Source organism: Pocillopora verrucosa, chromosome 12 (assembly GCF_036669915.1).
Source record: "Pocillopora verrucosa isolate sample1 chromosome 12, ASM3666991v2, whole genome shotgun sequence".
NCBI lineage: Eukaryota > Metazoa > Cnidaria > Anthozoa > Scleractinia > Pocilloporidae > Pocillopora > Pocillopora verrucosa.
The window spans coordinates 13,617,652-13,638,659 of NC_089323.1; the positions used below are offsets into that span (position 1 = coordinate 13,617,652).

General features: G+C 38.1%; 1 protein-coding gene across 1 annotated transcript; it reads left to right on the forward strand.

Moving 5' to 3' along the window:
- Positions 1-5,671: 5,671 nt before the first annotated feature.
- On the forward strand, positions 5,672-19,732 carry LOC131770355 (WD repeat-containing protein 36). The gene is made up of 24 exons (XM_059086066.2): positions 5,672-5,818; positions 5,934-5,961; positions 6,239-6,339; positions 7,175-7,289; positions 7,788-7,920; positions 8,124-8,178; positions 9,076-9,208; positions 9,929-10,104; positions 10,657-10,777; positions 11,072-11,137; positions 11,810-11,890; positions 12,149-12,291; positions 12,930-13,044; positions 13,563-13,645; positions 14,223-14,305; positions 14,399-14,507; positions 15,127-15,206; positions 15,651-15,758; positions 16,336-16,439; positions 16,750-16,916; positions 17,009-17,128; positions 17,623-17,713; positions 18,535-18,722; positions 19,284-19,732. Exons 1-24 carry the CDS (start codon positions 5,672-5,674, stop codon positions 19,431-19,433), a joined length of 2,697 nt encoding a protein of 898 aa, XP_058942049.2. The 3' UTR covers positions 19,434-19,732.
- Positions 19,733-21,008: the final 1,276 nt, after the last annotated feature.

Below are 21,008 nucleotides of genomic sequence, written 5' to 3' on the forward strand. Positions count from 1 at the left end.
TTTTACGAGGTAAGCTAAGAAACTTTGCTGAACTAAGAACTATTGCAGACGTTATAGCGAACAGACAAGATTTCGGAAAGATGCTTCGCCGTAGCGAATGCGTTGTGCTGATCGGATCACGCCAAGCTTCTTTCCTTATCCAAAACAAACAGCAAGAAATTGAAGAGGATTACATCACTTTTGACGGAAAAGTTATTTACGATGAGTTTGCACAAAGTAAAGAACTCGTGGACAGACTCATTATTGTTTTCCTGGAGGAAAAAACCAAGAGTGATTGGATTCCAATTGGTTTGGACGAGAAAATGATCTTCAATCTTAAAGGCGGAAAAATTTTCAGAGGAAATCCCTCTGTAACCCATCTTGAGTACACCATAAGAAGAGTGTTGGGGCAGACGGCAATGGATTGGTAGAAGTGAACAATTTCAGCTGTTGATAAAAAGGGCCGTGACAGCCATTATGTTTGCTTGAAAATGATTTTGTGTACCAAAAATTTGTTTACTCAAAAATATTACTGACAGAAATACTTTATGGATGAGCCAAGAATTAAGGATACAGATGATGTTTATGATGAAAAATTGATTAGACAGAATGATTACAAGAGATCAACGAAATATCTTATTATAATAGTGTGTAATCAGAAATGAACTACAGTGAGAACAACCATCAAATGAAATAATTCTTGATAATGCAATAAGGGTGTCATATAGAATCAATAATTTAAGATGTAATGTTTCATTTTTGGAAAAACTTGAGTTATTGATGTCTTTAATTCAATGAATATACAATTGAGGAAATAATTAATCGAAATTATCTCTAAAAAATATATTATGTATGGTTGGAAAGATCGATAATTTTTGCTATTCAAACGCAGTGTATTGCGTAGAGTGAGATACTTGAATAAAGAATTAAAGCAAAAATGATTGTTTAACGATAATTTTAGAGGCGAAAAATACATTTTGGGCGGTGAGGGCACTGAAGAGAGAGAGAATCGAGCGTCGATGGTGCAAACTGACCCCACGCGGGTTTTATTGCTAAGGACTCAGAAATGCCGAATCCTACAGTTTTCATAGAATCCTGATTTTTCTCCCTCATAGATAGAACTAGTTAAATGAAATATCACGTGATACCGTGTAAGTTCGTACCGCGTGCGAAGGGACAGATACTACAGCCGTCATCGTCGACAAAGATGCGGAGCACAACAAATAGTTAACTACAGATGAAGCTAGTGTGGCGAATCGACAAAAGTTGGAGCACTGCCCCTGTACATAGAATGGCTACTGCAATTTCACCCAGATTTTAGAATCTTATTTCCTCTCAAATTCTATTAATAACTCATACCTTTCATGTCTTATTATCATTCTAGTCAAATATGCTGGTGTCTTATTATTCTCATTTATAAGTGCCACTTCAACCGGTAAAAGCCCTCGTTTTTTCCTCGGTGCTATTGTCTTCACTGTTAGCTGCCCAGGATATCTCTTCACAAGTGTTTTGGCGACTTGCAAAAATCCTGGTTCTGTAAAATAGTGAAGCAAAGTCTACCTTGTTTTGTCATTCTCATCTTTAGGGTGATTGTGAGTGTAAACAGCTTGTGCCTTTCTATCTTTCGCTCTGACATGGGTTGTTCAAATCTGGATTAAGATAACCCAGGGTTAGCATAGAATTTGATTTCAGGTCTGAAAGCTTTAAAAGAAAATTCAGTTCAAATCTTTTTACTTGCAATTTGATCATTGGATGTTCTAAAAAGAATAGGGAAAGTTTTCTCTAAAAGGCTTTGGAAAAAAGAAATATCGAAACCTGCATTAAAATTTAACCCTGGGCTAGCACTAATCGGCCTTTGAACAACTGGGCCCTGAATTCTAAATTAAATAATACCACGTAGTATTTTCGGAGGCGGTATTCGTGAACGCCCCTTCTACTCCAGATTTTCTGTTTATTTTGTTGTTATGTAACAATCTTCCAAGGCTATTTTCTCTTTTTATACCTTTTCCAGTGTAATTCTAATTCTGCCAATAGGTTAATAGTAATTTTCATATTATCAATCTTGCTGTTCTGGCCGATCTCAATCGTAAATGTAGGAAATTTAAGGTAGAAAATGATTTTGCAACTGCGTAAATAACTCGAAGACGCATACTTAGTATGCAGGGTCTGTCTTACGTAACTTAGCGTGATTCGCTGGTTGAGATAGAATGATGACGTTAGAAGAAGATTGACAGCTTAGTATTGTCACCTTTAGTGCCACCTTTATAAGCTATTGCATAGCATTTTTCAATCGGATAGAGCAGAATACAGCAGAGTTGAGTTGTGTTGAAAGGAATAAGGTGAACTGTATTGAGTAAGGTCAAGACTGGGCTAGTCCCCGAAAGAAGAAAATTGTACCAGGAGTTCAAGCCAGAAAATAAAAGAATTCAACCGAGTGTTAGAGAAATCGTCTACCATGTTAGCCAAACTAATGAAATGAAACAGTGAATTGAAATCAGCAATCGTCAAAGTTGAACCATATGCAGTTGAATTGGCCACAGCTTGACGAAGCTGCTACTCATTTAAGGGCGCTCCGGTCTTTCTCTTAGTGTATGACATCTTTGCAAGTTCTCTGCATGAGTCAAACAGGCTTCCTCTGTAAAGGGTAATAAATTGAGAATTTCAACAGATGTTAGAGCAAAATTATAACAGATCATTACCCTCCGACATGAACTTCCATTTAAAATGAAGGCGGCCATGTGTTTCACGACATAAAATAACTTTTGTGTATGTCTAGACAGCCGCTGCCTTTGACGTGATCTGAATTAATTTTAAACAAAAGCATTGAAAATCATTTTCAAATTTTTTTTTATTCATTTACTTTTTTTTCGCTCGCCTTTTTTTTTTCCACCGCGAAGACTCTCATTTTGTATAATAAGATATTTAAGATAGTATATGCTCTCTCATCAGTCTATAGCCGCGGGTGTGTTTAGATTACAGTATATAAACACCGGTCATACGTTAGTTGTTGAATTAATTTTAGAGACATTTTATAAACCTACACAAGAATATAAGATGCGAAGGCGAAGCTAAGATACCATGACCCCTTTATTTCAAACTTACCAAATAATTACTATCGTCTAAAAATGGCTAAGACTCAAATAACTTGGCTAATTTATTCCTTACGTGCTTAGCGCGTCCCGCGTGCATGCATGCTAATCACCAAATTCACTTAAAATTTGCGATCATTGAAATTGTCTACAATCATTTTATATTTCATACTTTTATTTATTTCCTCGATCTTTTGTGTATTGATGATCTTATTTTCAAATGAAAATGTAGATTACAACATGAATAGCTTCCATTATCGACCACAATTTAAGCTTTGGCAAATTTAACAAACGCTAATGCAAAGGTTCGGAGGTGTGCTTTTTTCGTTTTTTTTTTTTCCCGGGCTGTAGTCGCTCTCACGCGCCATCTTCACGCTTAGCGTAAACCAACTAGTTTCATAGGGCAATCACGTAATGCCAGGACTCACAACCCACGATTGCAAAAGGAGTAGTAAAAAAGAGTTCCACTGAGACATCAAAATAGTACAATTTTCCTCTCACAGTTAAGACAAGAATCTAACTCCAGGGACCTCGGATTATCTCCTTTACTGCTTGTCTCACTTCAGTTATCTTCCAGCAGTAGAGTAGTGGGTTTAACGATGAATTTAGGTAGACTAAAAGACCTGTTATACTCCATGCAAGCAACTGTGACGATGATAATCTACTATAAGTTGAGAAAGTTATTACTATGTGATGTGGAAGATAACACACAACTAATACCACCTGCACCCAAAGCGAACTATACACTGCTTTTCTGTATCGAGCTGTGTTTAGTGGAGAAACATGGTTAAGTTGTTGTTCTTGTTGAGCATGATCTTGTACTTGGACCCGACGACGAAGTGTGTGGAAAATCTTTGTATACGATGCGAATGAAAGTGTTAAGCACATGGGTATACCTATTCGGCCATACCAGACTGTTATACGGGGGTTTACAAAATACAGTGATGCTGCAACTATGGCTGTGACCCAAATGTTGACTACAACGAAAGATGCGCGTTTTAAAGTTACAATCTGCCTGTATCTTATCCTTAAAATCAGGGCGAGAAGTCTGTCCAGGCTTATGGCTGTCATCGTCGACAAAGATACGGAGCACAACAAATAGTTAACTACGGATGAGGCTAATATGGCGAATCGACAAAGATAGGTGCGTTTGAACACCAAGGATAGAAGAAAAACAACAGCGACTGGTTGTGCGATCAGTCCAACACAGAGATCCGTCGTAGCCAGACAACGGAACAAGAGCTTGGACGGTCGATGAAGATAAATCGATTCCCTACGCATGGCAACTAAAATCAGAGTGTTCCCAAGAAATGCAGTAATAGATAGAAGGATATTCAAGACTGAGAAACCTTTCAAATATTTGACTGTCCCATCTGCAAAAATTGGCGTCAAACATAACAGATCTTCTGTTTCAGCCCATTTTTCTGAACTAGTGAAGTTGTTCGGCTTCATGATCCTCAAGCAATATTCTTAACACTGATGTTTCCAACATGCAAAGCCAGCTGGTGTTAACAACTTCCGTTTTACGTAGCAGCTTTTGGAAAAAAAAACTTTGCCCACAGGGGCCGCCTGTGGCAACATTGACGCGTTTCATTTTGGAGATAACATATCAGAAGAATATTTCGTGAAAGTTCTCAATAAATATTGTAGAGTCTTAGAAACACAATCATTTTATCATGGCCAGAATCTAAAGGGCAAAAAGTGAGAGAAACATAAAAAAAGAGTTAACGCTGTGTGTGAAGTTCAAGTACTGTTTTCCTCACAATGTCATAATCAAGAACTATTAACATATGAGATATCCGTTTCTCATCTATATTTAATTTGTATTTTTGCCGAAGTCTTGTTCAAGTTATTTGTTCGGGGATTCCCAGTATCCAGAAATTTGTAAAGGATTTCTGCCAAGAAATGATTTTCTCCGATTTTGTGTGCATTATTACGTTGTCTGGTTCGGTTTAAATTTGATATCACAAAGAGGGCGATAAGTTGTGATACTGGCCAAAATTCGCTTCCAAAGTAACTGCTCTTGGGTATAGAAAGTGATCTCAAAATAAGATTAAAGAAAATGAAACAAAACTTTCTTCAACAGTGTTGGAAAACCATCAAAATTTTGAGTAAGGTTTTTCTGAGTCAGTCCTAAAGGAAATTAAACCTACAGAAGACAATTTTTATACAAAGATACCGAGTGTTAATATAATAAACAGTATTCATTTTATCACTCACTCTTAAAACAATGTAGTTATCATGTATCCTTGTATGTTGTCTCGTACCCAGACCTTCTGCATTTCAGTTATGGTTACACGGCAGGGTATGGGTACGAGATTACTATTTATGTACAGGCTTTTATAAGAGAACATTTTAATTTTTCAAAGTTCCTTGTTTATCATCACTTTGTTTATCTGCTCTTGAAAAAATTTCGGTGATTTACTTCCTGACCTATATAATTTAGAAAAAAAAAAAGGAGATATGGTTGATAAGAAATACCCTCACGATTCTGTTACTCCTCGGTTCCTAATTCCAGAGTACCAGAAAGGTTCAAGTGAATTTTTCCTTAGGAGAAAACTCGGCAGTTAGTCAGCGGTCTTTCGCACGTGGGACATTTCAACATGGCGGCTCCGTTGGTCGGAAGTCAGTTGTTTTCTCCATTTCGAGCCCTTGGATTTGTGGCAAATCATGTTCCATTGACTTTACAGACACAAGGAACAGAAACTCTTGTGACCACTGCTGTTGGTTCAGCCTTTCACGTTTATAGTGTAAGTATATTCTAGCTTAGTTTTCATGACAGATCCACGCGTGTAAACAAAGTTGTAACTGCATGTAGCTTACTTCATTCACGCTGACATTTTTGTCATCTCTCTTATCTTCCAGTGTGCGAAGTTAAATCTTCTCTTTGTTGGTGAGTTTAATGATGTCAAGTATTATTGAAGCCTTACATGTGAGGAATAAAATGAGATCATAGTAAACTTTTGACCACCCTTTGATTCAATTTAATTTCCGACGGTAACAAAACTTGTTAATTAATATTAACCAAATCGCCCAAACGTATTAGATGAAAGAAAAAATGTTTACATTTAGAAATGAACTGGTATTTATAAATTAATTCTGAAGTCTGAAGGCTACTCAAAACTTGCTACTTGTTAATGATTATATAAATGTATTATTGTAATATGCAGGATTGCTTAAATCCGGTGAAATATCATGTTTATCATCACACGGAGACTTGGTGATTACAGCTTCTGGAAATCAGTTGATTTCTTGGAAAAGAGGAAAACAGGTTTGTTTCGAAACTGATCACGTTTTTGATGAGTAAGGATTCTCAATCATAACCATCTTAATGACATCTTATTATTAGTGATAATATAGTGAACAATAATTCACCAAAGTGGTGGTGAAAAGTGGTAGTGATGACTGCAAAGATCACAGATGTTTAACTGCATCTAGTGGCACGTTAGATGGCCAGCTGACGGAGTGCAAAGCATATACCAGAAAGTATATACCATATACATGCAAAGTATATACCACAAAGGTGCCAAAAAATAAGTTCACTTTTTTCAATATACTGAAAAATGGTTGGAGATGAAACTCTTGATGCGCGATTTTGTCTCATCATGTGCTCAAAGGTGAATAGTACTTGCTACTCACTTCCAACGAGCCTGAATCAGTATTTGCAAAAAGTACTATTCTCTTGTGAGGTATAATTTTTATACTAAATATTTTATTATCAGTGTTATTATTACTACTTTTATTCAGATTATGTCCATGTATACATATACATAGCTCCAAAAAGTAGAAGCAAAAAATCAGGGCAGTTGGAAAATCCTCTTAAACCAGGGGAACTTTCAAACCATAACAAAGAAGTGTATTTACTATTACAATCATTTTACTTGTGGTTTTTAGATATGAGATGGTAGACAGCCAACTGGCATATGCAAAATGAAGAAATATTACATTTGTAGACTTACAATAGACTTGTTATTTAACCATGGTGTAATAAGCCATGTATTTCTTAATTTTATGCAGATAAGTAATGATCAGACCAATTGGCTTGTAACCTAATCAATCCACGTTTTAATGGTGTGTTTTGGTAACTTTTTTTTTTTTTGGTTTAGGTTGCTGTGTTGGAGGGACACAAGAGAGACATTCACTTCATCTTCTCATTTGGTTCAAATCTAATATCTGTTGATGAAGACAGCACAGTCAGAATATGGATTATTGAAACAACAGGTACATGTTCATTTTACCTAGAACTATTTTATCTGATTACATTGTATAAGTATCAAAGTACTGAGAGCTTGATGACATGTATATCAAGGTATTTGAATAGGCGTAAATAATTATTCAAGGGAAACTGAATTTGGAAAAAGGTAAGGAAGGGATCAGTTATCAAAACTTAAAACTCTTTCAGGCTGGTAATTTACATGTCACTTCTCCCTAAAATATCCACACATTATCCAGCAAACAGGTACTGAGAATACTTAAACTTATCAGGTAGAAGTTATCCTGATCTAGCCCCAAATTCTCACAATTAATTTACAAGGAAGTGTGTAGCAGTTATTGGGGAGAATTAACAATCAGATCTTAAGAGTTAAGGGGTTAATCAGTTAAAATGTGAGAGACAACTCAGTTGTAGTATTCATGAGAAGCATGGAGATTTATCCTTTGATCAAACTTATTCTTCATTCCTTCTTTATTGATTCCATCTTTCAAACGTTATTCTTGTAGAATTGTACCTTGAGATGGAATTTAATGCTGAAAACTTCTACATCACCTGTTTGATGCATCCCAGCACATACCTTAATAAGATCTTACTGTGCAGTAAGCAAGGCCAGATGCAACTGTGGAATATAAAAACAAAGTATGTGCATACCTCTTCCTCGATTACTCTCTATATATGTATAGCACTGAGTTACAAAGATCCTAATAAATTGTGAAGCCTCAGTGTAGGCAAGCAAGGTGTGCAGAGCTGTCAACTAGTCCTCTATTGCCTTTCCTCTAAATTTAGCTTATTAAGCATTGATTGTTTTAATTAATTTTGATAGTTTTATGTTATTTCCACAGCAAACTTATTTATACATTTTCTGGATGGTCAGAGCCTATAACTGCTGTGGAACAAGTAAGATGTGTATTTTTTTAACTCAGCTTTAGAATCTAAAAAGAATATTTTACGACAAATAACTGACTAGACATCATTGTACTGATTGAATCGCTTTTTGTACAAATCCTCTGTGCTGGTGATTTGCTTGTTACTCTCCTTTACACATAAGAACTTCTCATCAACTCTTCTTCCCTACATACCCTTAAATTCCTCCATCTTGCTGTACAGGAGGTGAGCTCATTATTTTTGCCCCAACTACATGTACATGTAAGAGCTGCATTTCAACTCTGGGAAGAGACAGGGTTTTCAAAAGGCTTCAAAGTTGGCATTTACACAGCTCTAAGTTGAGGGTGGTGACAGATGAAGAAGAAAATGAAGCAAGGTTAAGTGCATCAATTAAAATGAAATGAAAGAGACTAAATCCCAAAGTAGAGACTGATAACTCAATGGGTGCCTCCCTTCACTGAGACCCTTGAGGTACACACACTTTTAAAATGTCTCTTTACATCAGTGTAGAAAAACTTTTCAGCTAGATTTTTTATCTTGATAACTTGATAAGAGATGAAATCCTCATGTATGATGCAGAGAGAAATTTCAAACATCATGAAAGGAGAATTTTGACTCGAAAGTTGTGGTTAGTCATGAAGACTTAATAGAAGATTCTCTATACATTTGTCTGTACGTCTATGTTGACTGGACACAAAAATTATTGAGAAAATGAACCAAATGCTCAACTTTGGGCTTGGAGGTCCAAAATAGTAACTAAAGATATTTTTGTGCATATGTACAAAGTATATTTAAGAAATGACCTAAATGCTCAACTTTGGGTCAGGAGTCCAATAAGTCTTGAGGTACATGTATGTGCAACAAATGAATAGAATTTACATGTTAATATTTTTGGTTTGCATTTACTAGGCTCCTGCAGTTGATGTGGTTGGCATTGGCCTGCAGAGTGGAAAAATTATCCTCCATAATCTCAAATTTGATGAAACAGTTATGAGGTTTCATCAGGAGTGGGGTCCAGTTATAGGTTTGACTTTCAGAACAGGTAAGAGGCTAGTAAGACCATTCTCACGATTATTTTTGTTTCCCACTGCCTTCCGGTTCGTTATTGTAGGTGACAAGTGGTTGAAGAATGAAAAATAGGTACTGTAATAAAAAGAGAGAAAAAAAGAAGAATTAAAAGAGGGAGTGTGAGTTTATGAAAAGCTTCTATATGTCTTGGTTTTCTATTTTTTTCTGTACCCAGCTTGTGACATGATATACAAGCTACAAGGGTGATTGCCATATGAATGATTCCTAAAAAATGCGAAGTCTTGATCTTTTTCTTCTTTAATGTGATGCTGAGAATGTTTTCCTTTTTAATTTTACAAAAATGAGTCAGTTGAGCAATGGGAAAGAACAATTTGAGGATAAGGCCTAGCTAGTAGAAATAATTTAGCTTCTGACTAGGTAGTAGTCATGATTCCCTGCAACTTGAGGCAAAGGGTGAGATTTTTTCTTGAGAGTTTCTTAGATTGATTCTGCAAAAGTCTGAAGATTTGCAAAAGTGTTTTAGGGGGTTTCTCTGACAGAAGGAAATATGACCTGGATGATAGCTTTTGTTCAGGTTGTTTAAGCCTCAGTCACTACCACAGACAACAGACCTTTTCAGAACTACTACTCTCATCCAGATCATCAGATTACATAATAAAAGTGAAATTTGATAATTGTTGCACAATTTAATGGCAGGAAAGCATAAACACTGACAATTTATTGTTTTCTACAGATGGAAACCCTGTTATGGCATCTGCCAGTACAGAGGGCCACATTGCATTGTGGGATTTGGAAAAACGTCAACTTAGCAGCACGTTACGTGATGCCCATAAAGGATCTGTCTGTGGTATGAAATTCCTTTCCTCACAACCTCTCTTGGCTACAAATGGTCCTGATAACTCTTTAAAGGTATAGTGTTTTGATTATTCTTGTTAAGACAAGCATTAATAACAGACGTGTATTTTTAATGTACAAATTTGGGTTTCTCAGTCATACTTCAAAATAATATTAATTCTGCACACCACCAAATTATCTGATTTAAGAAAGTCCAGAGCGACTGAATCAAATTTTAATTGAAGTCACTTTGTAAAGTAAAATAGCCCACTAGGATTTTCCTGAACAGAACTATAATGGTTTTAAAAAGATTATTGATACAATTTTTGAGAATTTGCACGATTCATTGTCCAAATTGTCGTTCGTGAAAAAGCTGTTTCACGTCTTCCCTTTTGTCTTATAATAACAAAAAAACTCTTCAATGAATACACAGTTAAATGAATATCAGTAAAAAGCACCTTTAGCTGATTTTTCAAGACTTTGTGCGGGACAGCCTTTTTTGAGTAAATCTAGGAAGGCAAAGTGTTACTACTGCTGGAAAGTACCTCTCTGTGTTGGAGAACTGGAAATGGAAATGATTCAAGTTTTCCTTTAGTTTTTTCACAGTAACTTATTTTATTTGATTAGATATGGATATTTGATCAGCCAGATGGTAGTGGAAGACTCTTGAGGTCTCGTTCAAGTCACAGTGCTCCTCCAACTAAGATTCGCTTCTACGGAAATAATGGATTTAACATCCTCAGTGCAGGTATTATACTATAGGTAGCGTTGTGACATTAGTCATAAATGCTCAATACCTGCATGCAGAGCTAAGCTGGGTGGTTGAAACATGCCACGTAGATTCAAGCAAACCAAAAATCACGAGACATCAGCTTTTCAAACTCTTTACGGTGGCCAATTAACATTAAAAAGCAAATTATCTCGTAAATCCCCATGTCTTTGGTGTCATAACCCTCACATGCACGTAGTTTTAAGTACTGGTGTTTAAAGAAAAAAGTGAAAACAACTTTTATTTACAATACTTTATGTACATCATCTTTAGGGCTGGATAGAAGCTTGAGGTTTATTTCTGTTATCAAAGATGAACGAAGCTGTGAATTTTCACAAGGTCAGTCAGCATTTGAGGATACACCATGGCAGAGGAACCAAGCATCCTAATCCATAACCATCCACGTTACTTGCCCTCTCGGTGTTTGCCTAAAAACACTATACTATTATTCTAAGTTAAAAAGCAATGCCCAACAGCCCTAGAAACAGCTCAAAATACTATCACTTGGCGTGTTCTTATTAAGAGGGCAGATTGCAGCTACAAGATCAATTCTGGCTCTAGAGTGTTAACACATAACTCAACATCTCCATCTCTGTTAGAAATTGTTTTCAGCTCGGAGTGCTTAAAACTCAGTCCCACATCAGTGGTGATAAACAACTTCTAAAAAGGAATTATCACTAAAAAAAAAAGGGCTTTGTGTAGACTAGAGATAGCTATGGTTTTTTGCCTTGGAGTCCCGTTGACACCAAATTTTGTTTGAAAATGGCGTATATGATTACTTTTACTTCGTACTGGCTTTTAACTGGAATGAATGGATAGGACATGTCTCTCTTGACGCTAACTCGCAGATGTCCAAAACATACAATTTCTCACATCCACCAAAGAAAAGTGATGAGAATAGACAAATTGGTTAGTTACGAAATGCGTTGTAACTAGAAGACTTTTAATCATTCACTGGTCAGATTTTGGGAACAAAAAGATAAACTGCTTCTTGTTGCTCATTTTTTTCAGGTTCACTAACAAAGAAGTCCAAGAATCGTGGAGTGCATATAGAAGAGTTGAAATTAGCACCTGTTGTGGACTTCGCCTCTGGTATGTGCTCACAGAATAACTGATCAAGTTGTTGCAACTTTTCTGGTACACTCTCGTTCGGAACACTCGGATTTTTGTGCTCTAAGAATGCCTTCCTCAGACTTCTCATAGACTGAACGAGAACATTTGTGGTAAAGTGTGTGTGAAGTTTATGTTACACTGTGTCTCAGAATAATGTCTTTAGGCAGCAAATCCAAAAAGTTAGTGCAAGATAACGAATAGCAGCTGAACGAAGTTATCTTTGATGTCGTTTTTTAGAGGTTGTGCGCGAGAGTGCATGGGACAACATTGTCACTTGTCATCAGGGAAAAAAAGAAGCCAGAACATGGAGCTTTCAGAGGAAGTGCATTGGTAAACATAACCTGAAATCTCGTGCTGGGGAAAATGCAGGACCAGTTACGGTTTGTAATTTTGTTTTTTATTTCGTTGGAGAGGTTGAGGTGTTATCATTTGTTGCACCATGTAGTCACTTACGTACTTGTATGCTGTGGATCGCGATGTTTCTAAACACATGTTCAAAACACAGGCGTCCCAAGTTCACGTCTCGAGATAAAGCAAAAGATTAATTCATGAAAGCATCACGCATTATGTGACGCAGAGTAAAGTTACGCGAGGAACCATATCTCTTTCTCAATACTATTCCTTACAACGTGTTCATGTTCTCAACGGTTCCTTGCGTAACTTAACAACGCGTCACAGAGCACGTGACGCTTTCATGAAGTAATCTTTTGCTTGGGATGCCTGTGGTTCGAAACGGACCAATCACAGCTGGTGAAAACCACCAAAGCGGAGCGGAACGCTTTATTAGTTGGTTTGTACTTCGATATTCTTTTTCGTTGTATTTATCGTTTGTTGATCTCGTATATGCTATGGATTGTGACGTTTCGAAACACATTTTCTAAATGCGCCGATTACAGCAGATTGTTTTGTTTGCCAATTAGGATTTTTACTTCTATCTTCGTGTTTTGTAAAGTTGGTAAACAGCAATAGAGTAAACTGTGTAAAACACCGAGTCCTTTGTAAACTGTTTGATCCTCAGACCACAGCTATGAGCTCTTGTGGGAATTTTGCCATCGTAGGAGATGCCCATGGTAATGTGGATATGTTTAACATTCAGTCCGGAATTCACAGGGGATCCCTTGGGGAACCAAAAGGTTTGTTTGATACACCTCTTATTCGCCATATTGCGCAGGAAGAAACGGCACTCCAGTGGTTAGCGTGCTGGATCGAGAGATCTGGGTTGGAGAACTGGCCGAGTCATTGTGCAGTGTTCCTGACTAAGACACTCTACTCTTCACCCAGAGCCCAGTTGTACAAAAGTAGATTTAAAAAAATCCGACAGATGAATCGCTGTACAGTGGATAAGTGTCATCAAAGCGTAATGCGTTATCCACTGGATAGAGAGTTATTCAGCGGTTAGTGTTATTCACCCTTCGAACAACCGAGGCTAGGAGCTAATATAGGTAACGACAACCCGTTAAGAGAGCTTGACGCAATTCTAGTTGGGGGGGAGGGTAGGGGACAACCTGCGATGGAGTAACATTCTATTCGGGGGAATAGAGACCTAAATCGACCGAAGAAAGACACCTATGAGAGAAGTGTATTTCTGCGTTGCCTCTCTTGTCTGCTAAGCGCAATAAACGATATCATTTTTCTATCGTTTGCTTTTCAGCGCACAATGGTCAAGTGAGGGGCGTGGCTATTGACAACATCAATCAACAAGTGATGACTGCAGGAGCAGATTGTAAGTTAAAGGTAAAGTGGCAACTTTTTATGTTCAATGTTTGCGTCTATTTTGGAAGTAAGTTAAATTTCTTTACAAGGATAAGGATTTCCAGCAAGATGATGCAGCGAAAGCCTTCTTGAGATGAAAACATTTTAGAACAACATCAATTTTGGCGTTATCTTTCTCTCTTTTTTACCCTTTTTTCACCTTCATCACAAAACAATTATGTGTTGAGTCATTTAAAACAAAGATGTTAGAAATTTGTGTCCTATGTTTGAATTTAAACCCGAGCCAGTTCCGATTTCATCGTCGAATGCATGGAACTGGCTTCTGAGCACGGTCGTGTAAAGGCTCGATTTCCAACGATTTCTAGTGTCCAGTTTTCGTTCCTTCCGGGAAGAAAACTTTTCGGGGATGGAGCTTGGGCTCATTTCCTGAACGTTGGGTGGTAGTCGAGCCAGGGCCACATACTTGGCTCATTTGCGACAAGCAAAAGCGTCGTCAGTGGAGGTAGACAAGAAGAGGTGGTTAATTTTGAGCTTAGTAATCTCATAAGGAATGATGTTAGATTTATGTTATTTGTGACAGACGTCTTTTTTCTTGCAGTTTTGGAATTTTAAAGCTCGGAATCTTCTTCAGAAAATGTCGTTTGAGTCACCTATCACTCAGATTTTATTACATCGAGACAGGTATGACCAATATAGATGACTCTTTGAGTTTTAATCGCTAATTTGTGCAACAGGGTGCACGCGTTTCACTGACTACGTTTTCTCTTTTTGCAGTTCTTTGTTGGCCGTTTCTTTTGAAGATTTCGAAATCCAAGTTGTTGATGTCGACATGAAGAGAGTTGTGAGAATGTTTCAAGGTCATACAAACAGAATTACTGATATGGTAAGTAGAGCCCCAGGCCTACATCGTCTAAAGAGTGCTTTCGAAACTATGTTGTGTTGTTCGAAATCTTTAAGCTCGTTCTGGTTAAGTGCCATTCGTGTTTTAAAGGAGTTACTTTACGTTACGTTTAGTAATGTTGAGTGCCTTAAAATGGAATGAAACCTTGAAATGATTATATGTTTGGAAAGACAGACACTAAGAAATAAAGGTAAAAATAAACCTACAAGGAACAAGGGGTGGTCAAGGATGGTCAATGATGGCCATGGATGGTCAAGGATGGTCAGGGATGGGCAAGGATGGGCAAGGATGGGCAAGGATGGATAAGATTGACACATATGGAAAATGACGAATCTCAAGAAATTACGGAAGCTTCTTTGAATCAGCCCATTCAGCTCTCCTTAGTTCCCAGTCCTTGAGTCCTTTTCCCCTCCTCTTCGCTCCCTTGTTCTGACTGACTTTGTAGACAGCTACGTTTAACTTCACATGGTTAGATATTTCGTTATTAATGTACAAGTTAAAGTAATCAGGAAGGTATTACGTGTGGTCTTAAACAGAGTCGATTATTACCCTTCTTATACAGACTTTTTAGAGCTAATGACAATTCTATTTTGGATTTCAGTCCTTTAGCCCAGACTCCCGTTGGTTGATAACGTCGTCAATGGACTCGAGTGTGAGAACCTGGAGTCTACCGGCTGCAAGGTAAAGAACTTAGTGTTTGAAGAGGACGTGGCTTACATATTAAGTTAACAGAAAAACGAAACAAGCATGCAAAAAGATACACGATAAACTAACCGAACAATAGACAGACCTTCATTGAAATTGGAAGCTGTAGAATCCAATACAGTTAAGAATTTGACGCGATCTTTTTTTTATCCTTCTCGTGGCGATAAAATGATCATGTGGATAAGCCCAAATCAGAGTTTTCAGGGAAACTGTATCGCACTCAGGACCGCCATGTTTTAGGTTGTTTGTTCACTAGTGTTAACAGATATATTTTGCTTTTTACTGCACACAGTAGAATTATGAATACTATGAACCTACTCATTATCGGTGTTTATGTATAAACGCTCTTAAACGGAACATTTTAAATGTCAAAAGCTTGTATTTAATTCAGTTACTCAAATAGCGCTCCGTTTTTGTCAGGCTAATAGACTGCTTTCTGGTGGAGTCACCCGTCACTAGTTTAGCCATGTCACCCATAGCAGACTTCCTTGTGACTACACACGTGGACGACTTAGGAGTGTATTTATGGTAAGAAATGAAGTAGAACTCAAGTAGCCGTCCTTTTTTTAGCTCTACGATCATGAACGGAAAAATAAAGTGCACATGTGAGGAATGACCAAACCCTCCTCTCCCTCAATTTTTGCATTGATTTTTTTTTTATTTTCCACTGTTTTTGTAATTTTTATTATTTGTTTTATTTATTTGCTTATCCACTTATTTATTATCCACTTATTTATTATCATTTTTTCTGCCATCAATAAAGAGAGGCGTAGTAAGATCAATAGATTGAGGTTATATCCACAATCGGGTCTTTGTTTTATGTTTATTGGAAGCGTCTTTGTGAAACCGAAGTAGAAATGGGTAAAAGGGTGCACTTGACGATTTGCTGGGGAATAACCTATGATAAATTGACATTCCATCGTGGGTGGGGAAGGGGTTTAGAATTCCCCCCAGCCGCTTCATGCTATGTGAGACGAGATGAGCTCAGACGGCGTGTGCTTCATGACGCGCTTAAGCGACCCGTTTTCTTTTTTTCTTGTCTTTTTTATGGTGGATATGAAAATTGTACGGTGTCTGAAGCTTACATCTTCCTTTTGTTTGGTAGGTCAAATAAAACTTTGCACGATGAAGTATCATTGATTCCTCTTCCTGCTGATTATCAGCCGACTTTGGAACAACTGCCTGTTACAGGAACAGATGCTGACAAAGGTAAAATAACAAGATCAATCTTGGGTTAAATCTGAAATGAAGACTAGTCGTCGTCATGACATTTGGTTTTTTATGGAACGGCGAAAGTGGATGCCGAAGGTGTTGTCGAAGTCTAACGGGTTAAAAGGAACTTTTTCACGATGCGTTCGTCTTGAAAGATCATATAACCTGAAATGGCTAGTCTCGGATGGAGTACTTTCTGACCAAAGGACTGCAATTTCAAAGCCACTTGTCAATTACCGCAGTTTATTGCATTTTTTTACGTGTTGACTTCTACGCATGCGTAGTAATATTTTCAACGTCGTTTTAGAATTTGGTGACGTAAATGAGACCACAACTGAAGGAGGTAATAAATCTAATGCTGCCGACAACACAGCTAGTTATAAGAGCCCTGATCAGCTCTCTGATGAACTTGTAACTCTGTCTCTTCTACCAAAGTCAAGATGGCGACATCTCACCAGCCTGGAGCTAATAAAGGTAATTGACGGTGTGTGTGTATACTTCTCCTACTTTTCGTGCTGTTTTCCAATCAACCAGTAAATACCTAATCTTACTTAATTTCTTTTCAGAAAAGGAACAAACCACAGGAGCCACCTAAGGCGCCCAAAGCTGCTCCGTTCTTTTTGCCTACCACACAGGAACTGGTGCCTAAATTCCTTCAATCTGAAGAAGATCAAACTGATGAAAAAGTGAGTTTTTCTCGCAGGGTGAACCCTAAGTCCAAAAGTACTTTCATGCATTGTAACACGGAGAATAGTCTGTGCCAGGCTCTGGCAAGAGAGCGAGTGCGCGTAAATCGACAAAGAAAAAAGAGAAAGGAAACGCTATTCATTGATTGGTTCTGACAGCCTAAAAGCACGCCACCTAGTCATTACAACGTTCGCGCATGCGGAGACATTTGACCGCTGTATTACTTGTGGCTCGCTGCTGCTTCTCTCTTCTCCTGACCGACTGAGAGCCTGCAGCAGGGTATAAACAGAAGTGATTGATCTGAAACTTCCCCTTACAGTCTCTATACGATACACAAATAGGTGTTAATAATAGACAAACCCTGTACCCTTGACGGTGTTTTCTTGATAAAATTTCTTAATTACCTTCCAAGAATCATGTAACAATGAGAAGGGGGAATTACTAATTAGATACAGAAAATTCGTTTAAACATGCATTGCCTTTGCTTTTTTAGGATGCCAAGTCTAAAATTCTAGACATGAAACAGCTTGAACAAGCTTCAGAATTTCAAAAGCTTTTGAAGGAGGGTTCGAGCTCTGGAAATTGTGAGTACTAGTAGCAAGCTGTTATAGAGTAATAATGTTATGGTGGTAATTAGATTTTATAGATCTACGCGAATGTTACTTTCAGTCAGCTTCTTGATAATTTCCAAAATCTTGACTGCCTATGCTTTGTCGGTCGGTGCGTCGTTGGCCTGTATGAGCCCACACTTAGATAAGGTCAGCGAAGTATTAAACAATGTCGATGAGTTGACATGGTAACAGAGTGGCCTTCGTAGTTTTTAGGCATGGTTTTGATCAGATAACACGAGGTGTCGTCGGATTAGAAACCATTCTAAATTCACTCACTACGCTCACTTCATTTTCCTAATTGGGATGTTAGAGAAGTGAAAAACAGGCCAGTCATACTGGAAACTCAATTAGTAATGTATGTTTCATTTAGCAGATAATTTGAATGAAAGAAATTTAAGATATTTAAGTAGTTAGCAGATATTTAAGTAGTTAGAATAAGATATTCCACTATTGTCATGAAAAACCCCTAGAATATGGTCAATTCTAGATCGTCATTTCTTGGAGAATACGAGTAACGTTTCTTTGACATTTGAAATTTAAAATAAGTGTACTGTTAGCATACTTCTTCTCTTACAATAATTTGTAAATTTCGGTCGCCATTTGAAGCGTAGAATAAGAAAAATATTTCTATCGGCTCGGTGGTACTCTAACGCACGATGTTCGCTTTCCACATTTCGACATGCGAGCTTCGGCCATAGCCGATCTTTTACCGATTCATTCGCGTGGTTAGTCGGAGTGAAGTCGGATCAACATTCGTTTTAAATCGCGGGAATGCGAAAATTTATTCCTTGTAGATGAACTTTTCCTGGGGCACCTCAAGTCCATGGGACCCTCCTCGATCGATGCAGAAATTCGATCTCTCGGTCCGTCGGCTGGTAGAGACGTCAAACTTGTTGAAGCTTTCATGTTGTTCTTGGAGTACCAGCTACAGTCGCGGCGGGACTTTGAGTTCACTGAAGGTGTCATGGGCCTTTTTCTCAAGGTATATTATATTCTGATACACATCCAAACTCTCCTCTTAGTATCCAACTTTCAAGCGGGGGGTGGGGGTGGGGGTGGGGGTGGCCAAACCCAATTTGAAGATTTTAGACCATAATTTCGTGCGATTGTGCATTTTTTCAACAAAATTTGTCCAAGATTGTCATAGAGTATGGTTAGGGACTGGCTGGAAGTGTTAATATTTTAATCTTGGGACTGCGTAGAATCTGAAATCACCTCTCATGTTCTCTTTGTGTCTCTGATGGCTGGGGATGACTCTAGTGTCACACAACTGGATGTAAGAAGTGAGTACAATGAAAACCAGCGTTTTTCTGTCTTAGATAAATATTTGTTCGTCTTGGAGGATTTTAGTTGGAAATTCTAACTGGGCTTGTGCATAAACTCGGATGCAAAGGATGTGGTGCTCCACAAAAAATATGAAAGGTGCATCACTTTTAACAAGGCACAGGTAGCAAAATCCATGCAATGTCAGATTATTTTCCACGCGATGAACAGTTGCTCCAAAAATACATATTCTAATTCTGTTTAATCTCGTAACCTATAGCTCCATGGCCCACTGATCGCTGAGCAACCTGAGCTGGGAGAGGCAGCCGCTCGTTTGCTTGAAGAGCATAAAGCAGCATGGTCAACTATCCGGGACTTAATGAACCAGTGTTCTTGCCTGGTTAGTTACTTAAAAAGTGCTGTTATATGACGAACAAAGTGCAACATCCAACAGTCGCGGACCGCAATGACAGTGTGCCCGTGTGGGAGAAGTGAGGATATTTGCATTCCCGCGCAGTATCATTTTTGAACTACCAAGCTATTTCATCTTCGTCGAACAAGTATTGCAGATGGTGCAATCACCACCGAAAGACATTTAGCAGAGATTTCAAATATAATTTTGATGAACGATTACACGTTTACACCTTATGTTGCACAGGCTTCTTAGGCTGTAAATTCCCTATACGATTTGTGAAAAAATCCTTAGACTTCTATTTTCTAGAAGGTATTAACGTGGTGGACCAGTCTTTATTTATCGCAGGGAGGGGGGTGGGGTGAGTCGGAGGATGTGGGGGATCACATAGTAGGCTTTTAGAGGGAACCTAGGGGAACCAGCCGTCGCGGACTTTAAAGAGGTGACTATGGAAAATTCGGATCAATATCAGTATCTGGGCAACTGCCCACCTACCCCTCCCCTAACTCAACGACAGTTTATTGATAACAAGTTAGGGTTAATGTTGGGTTAGGGGAGGGGTAGGTGGGCAGTTGCTCAGATACTAATATTGATCCGAAAATTCACTACCAATGAAGGGGAACCATTAGAATGCTTCAGAGCTTTAAGTGAGAGGCGGGAACCAAATCCTCTGAACTCTTTCCCCAGGCAATAAATAATGACCGCAAAAATGAATAGATATATACACATATATGATGGCCACCGAAGATGTTTCATGATGATAACAACAAGAGGATTAGTAAAACAGCGAAAACAAATTTCTTTTTCGTAAACCGAAAGGTATGAAGGCTAAGGTAGTGAACCCTCTGTTTTCAATTGGTAAAAGTTGAGAAAAAAGTATGGATTTAGATTCTGTTCTCGAAGAAAAGCCTATAAATGAAAGGCATCGTGTCTCTATTCTCCTCAAAAACAAGTTTCAGCTGTAGGTGCGCGTCTCTCCTATGGCAGGGTAACGTGAAATTTCGGCAAAATTTTATGAAAAATTATAAATTGTTCAGAGAAATGCGCGCGCTGTGATTGGTCAGAACGAGTTCATTATATTTCCATAAAGCATGCGCCTTAAGTCACACGAGTGCATTGTTGAGATATAATGTACACAGCCTACGTCATCGATACGAGTGCGCGCAATTCACGATATATTTTATGACGGAAATAAAACAACTTCTTCCACGAGCATTGTTGAGTTATATAAGCACTTGGGAATTTTTAAGAACACGAGAGACGTGCTTCCCCGCACTTCTCTTGTGTTCTTAAAAATTCCCAAGTGCTTATATAACTCGACAATGCACTCGGCGGGTTTTTTATTTCTTTAGTAAAGCCATGGTAACAATCGTCAGGATAAGTTGTTCACTTCGTACCCAGGCTCCACGTGACGCCTGACTCCTGTTTTCAAGGAAAAAATAAGTTTTACTTTTTCTTCAATACAATCACGTAAGCACTGTTATTTTGCTTCTTTCCCAGAGGTATCTGCAGTTCGCGTAGCTTATAAAAATGCTACACAACTAATCATAGATATCCAGGCTCAGAGGCTTTGGTTTGTAATAAGTATTCCAG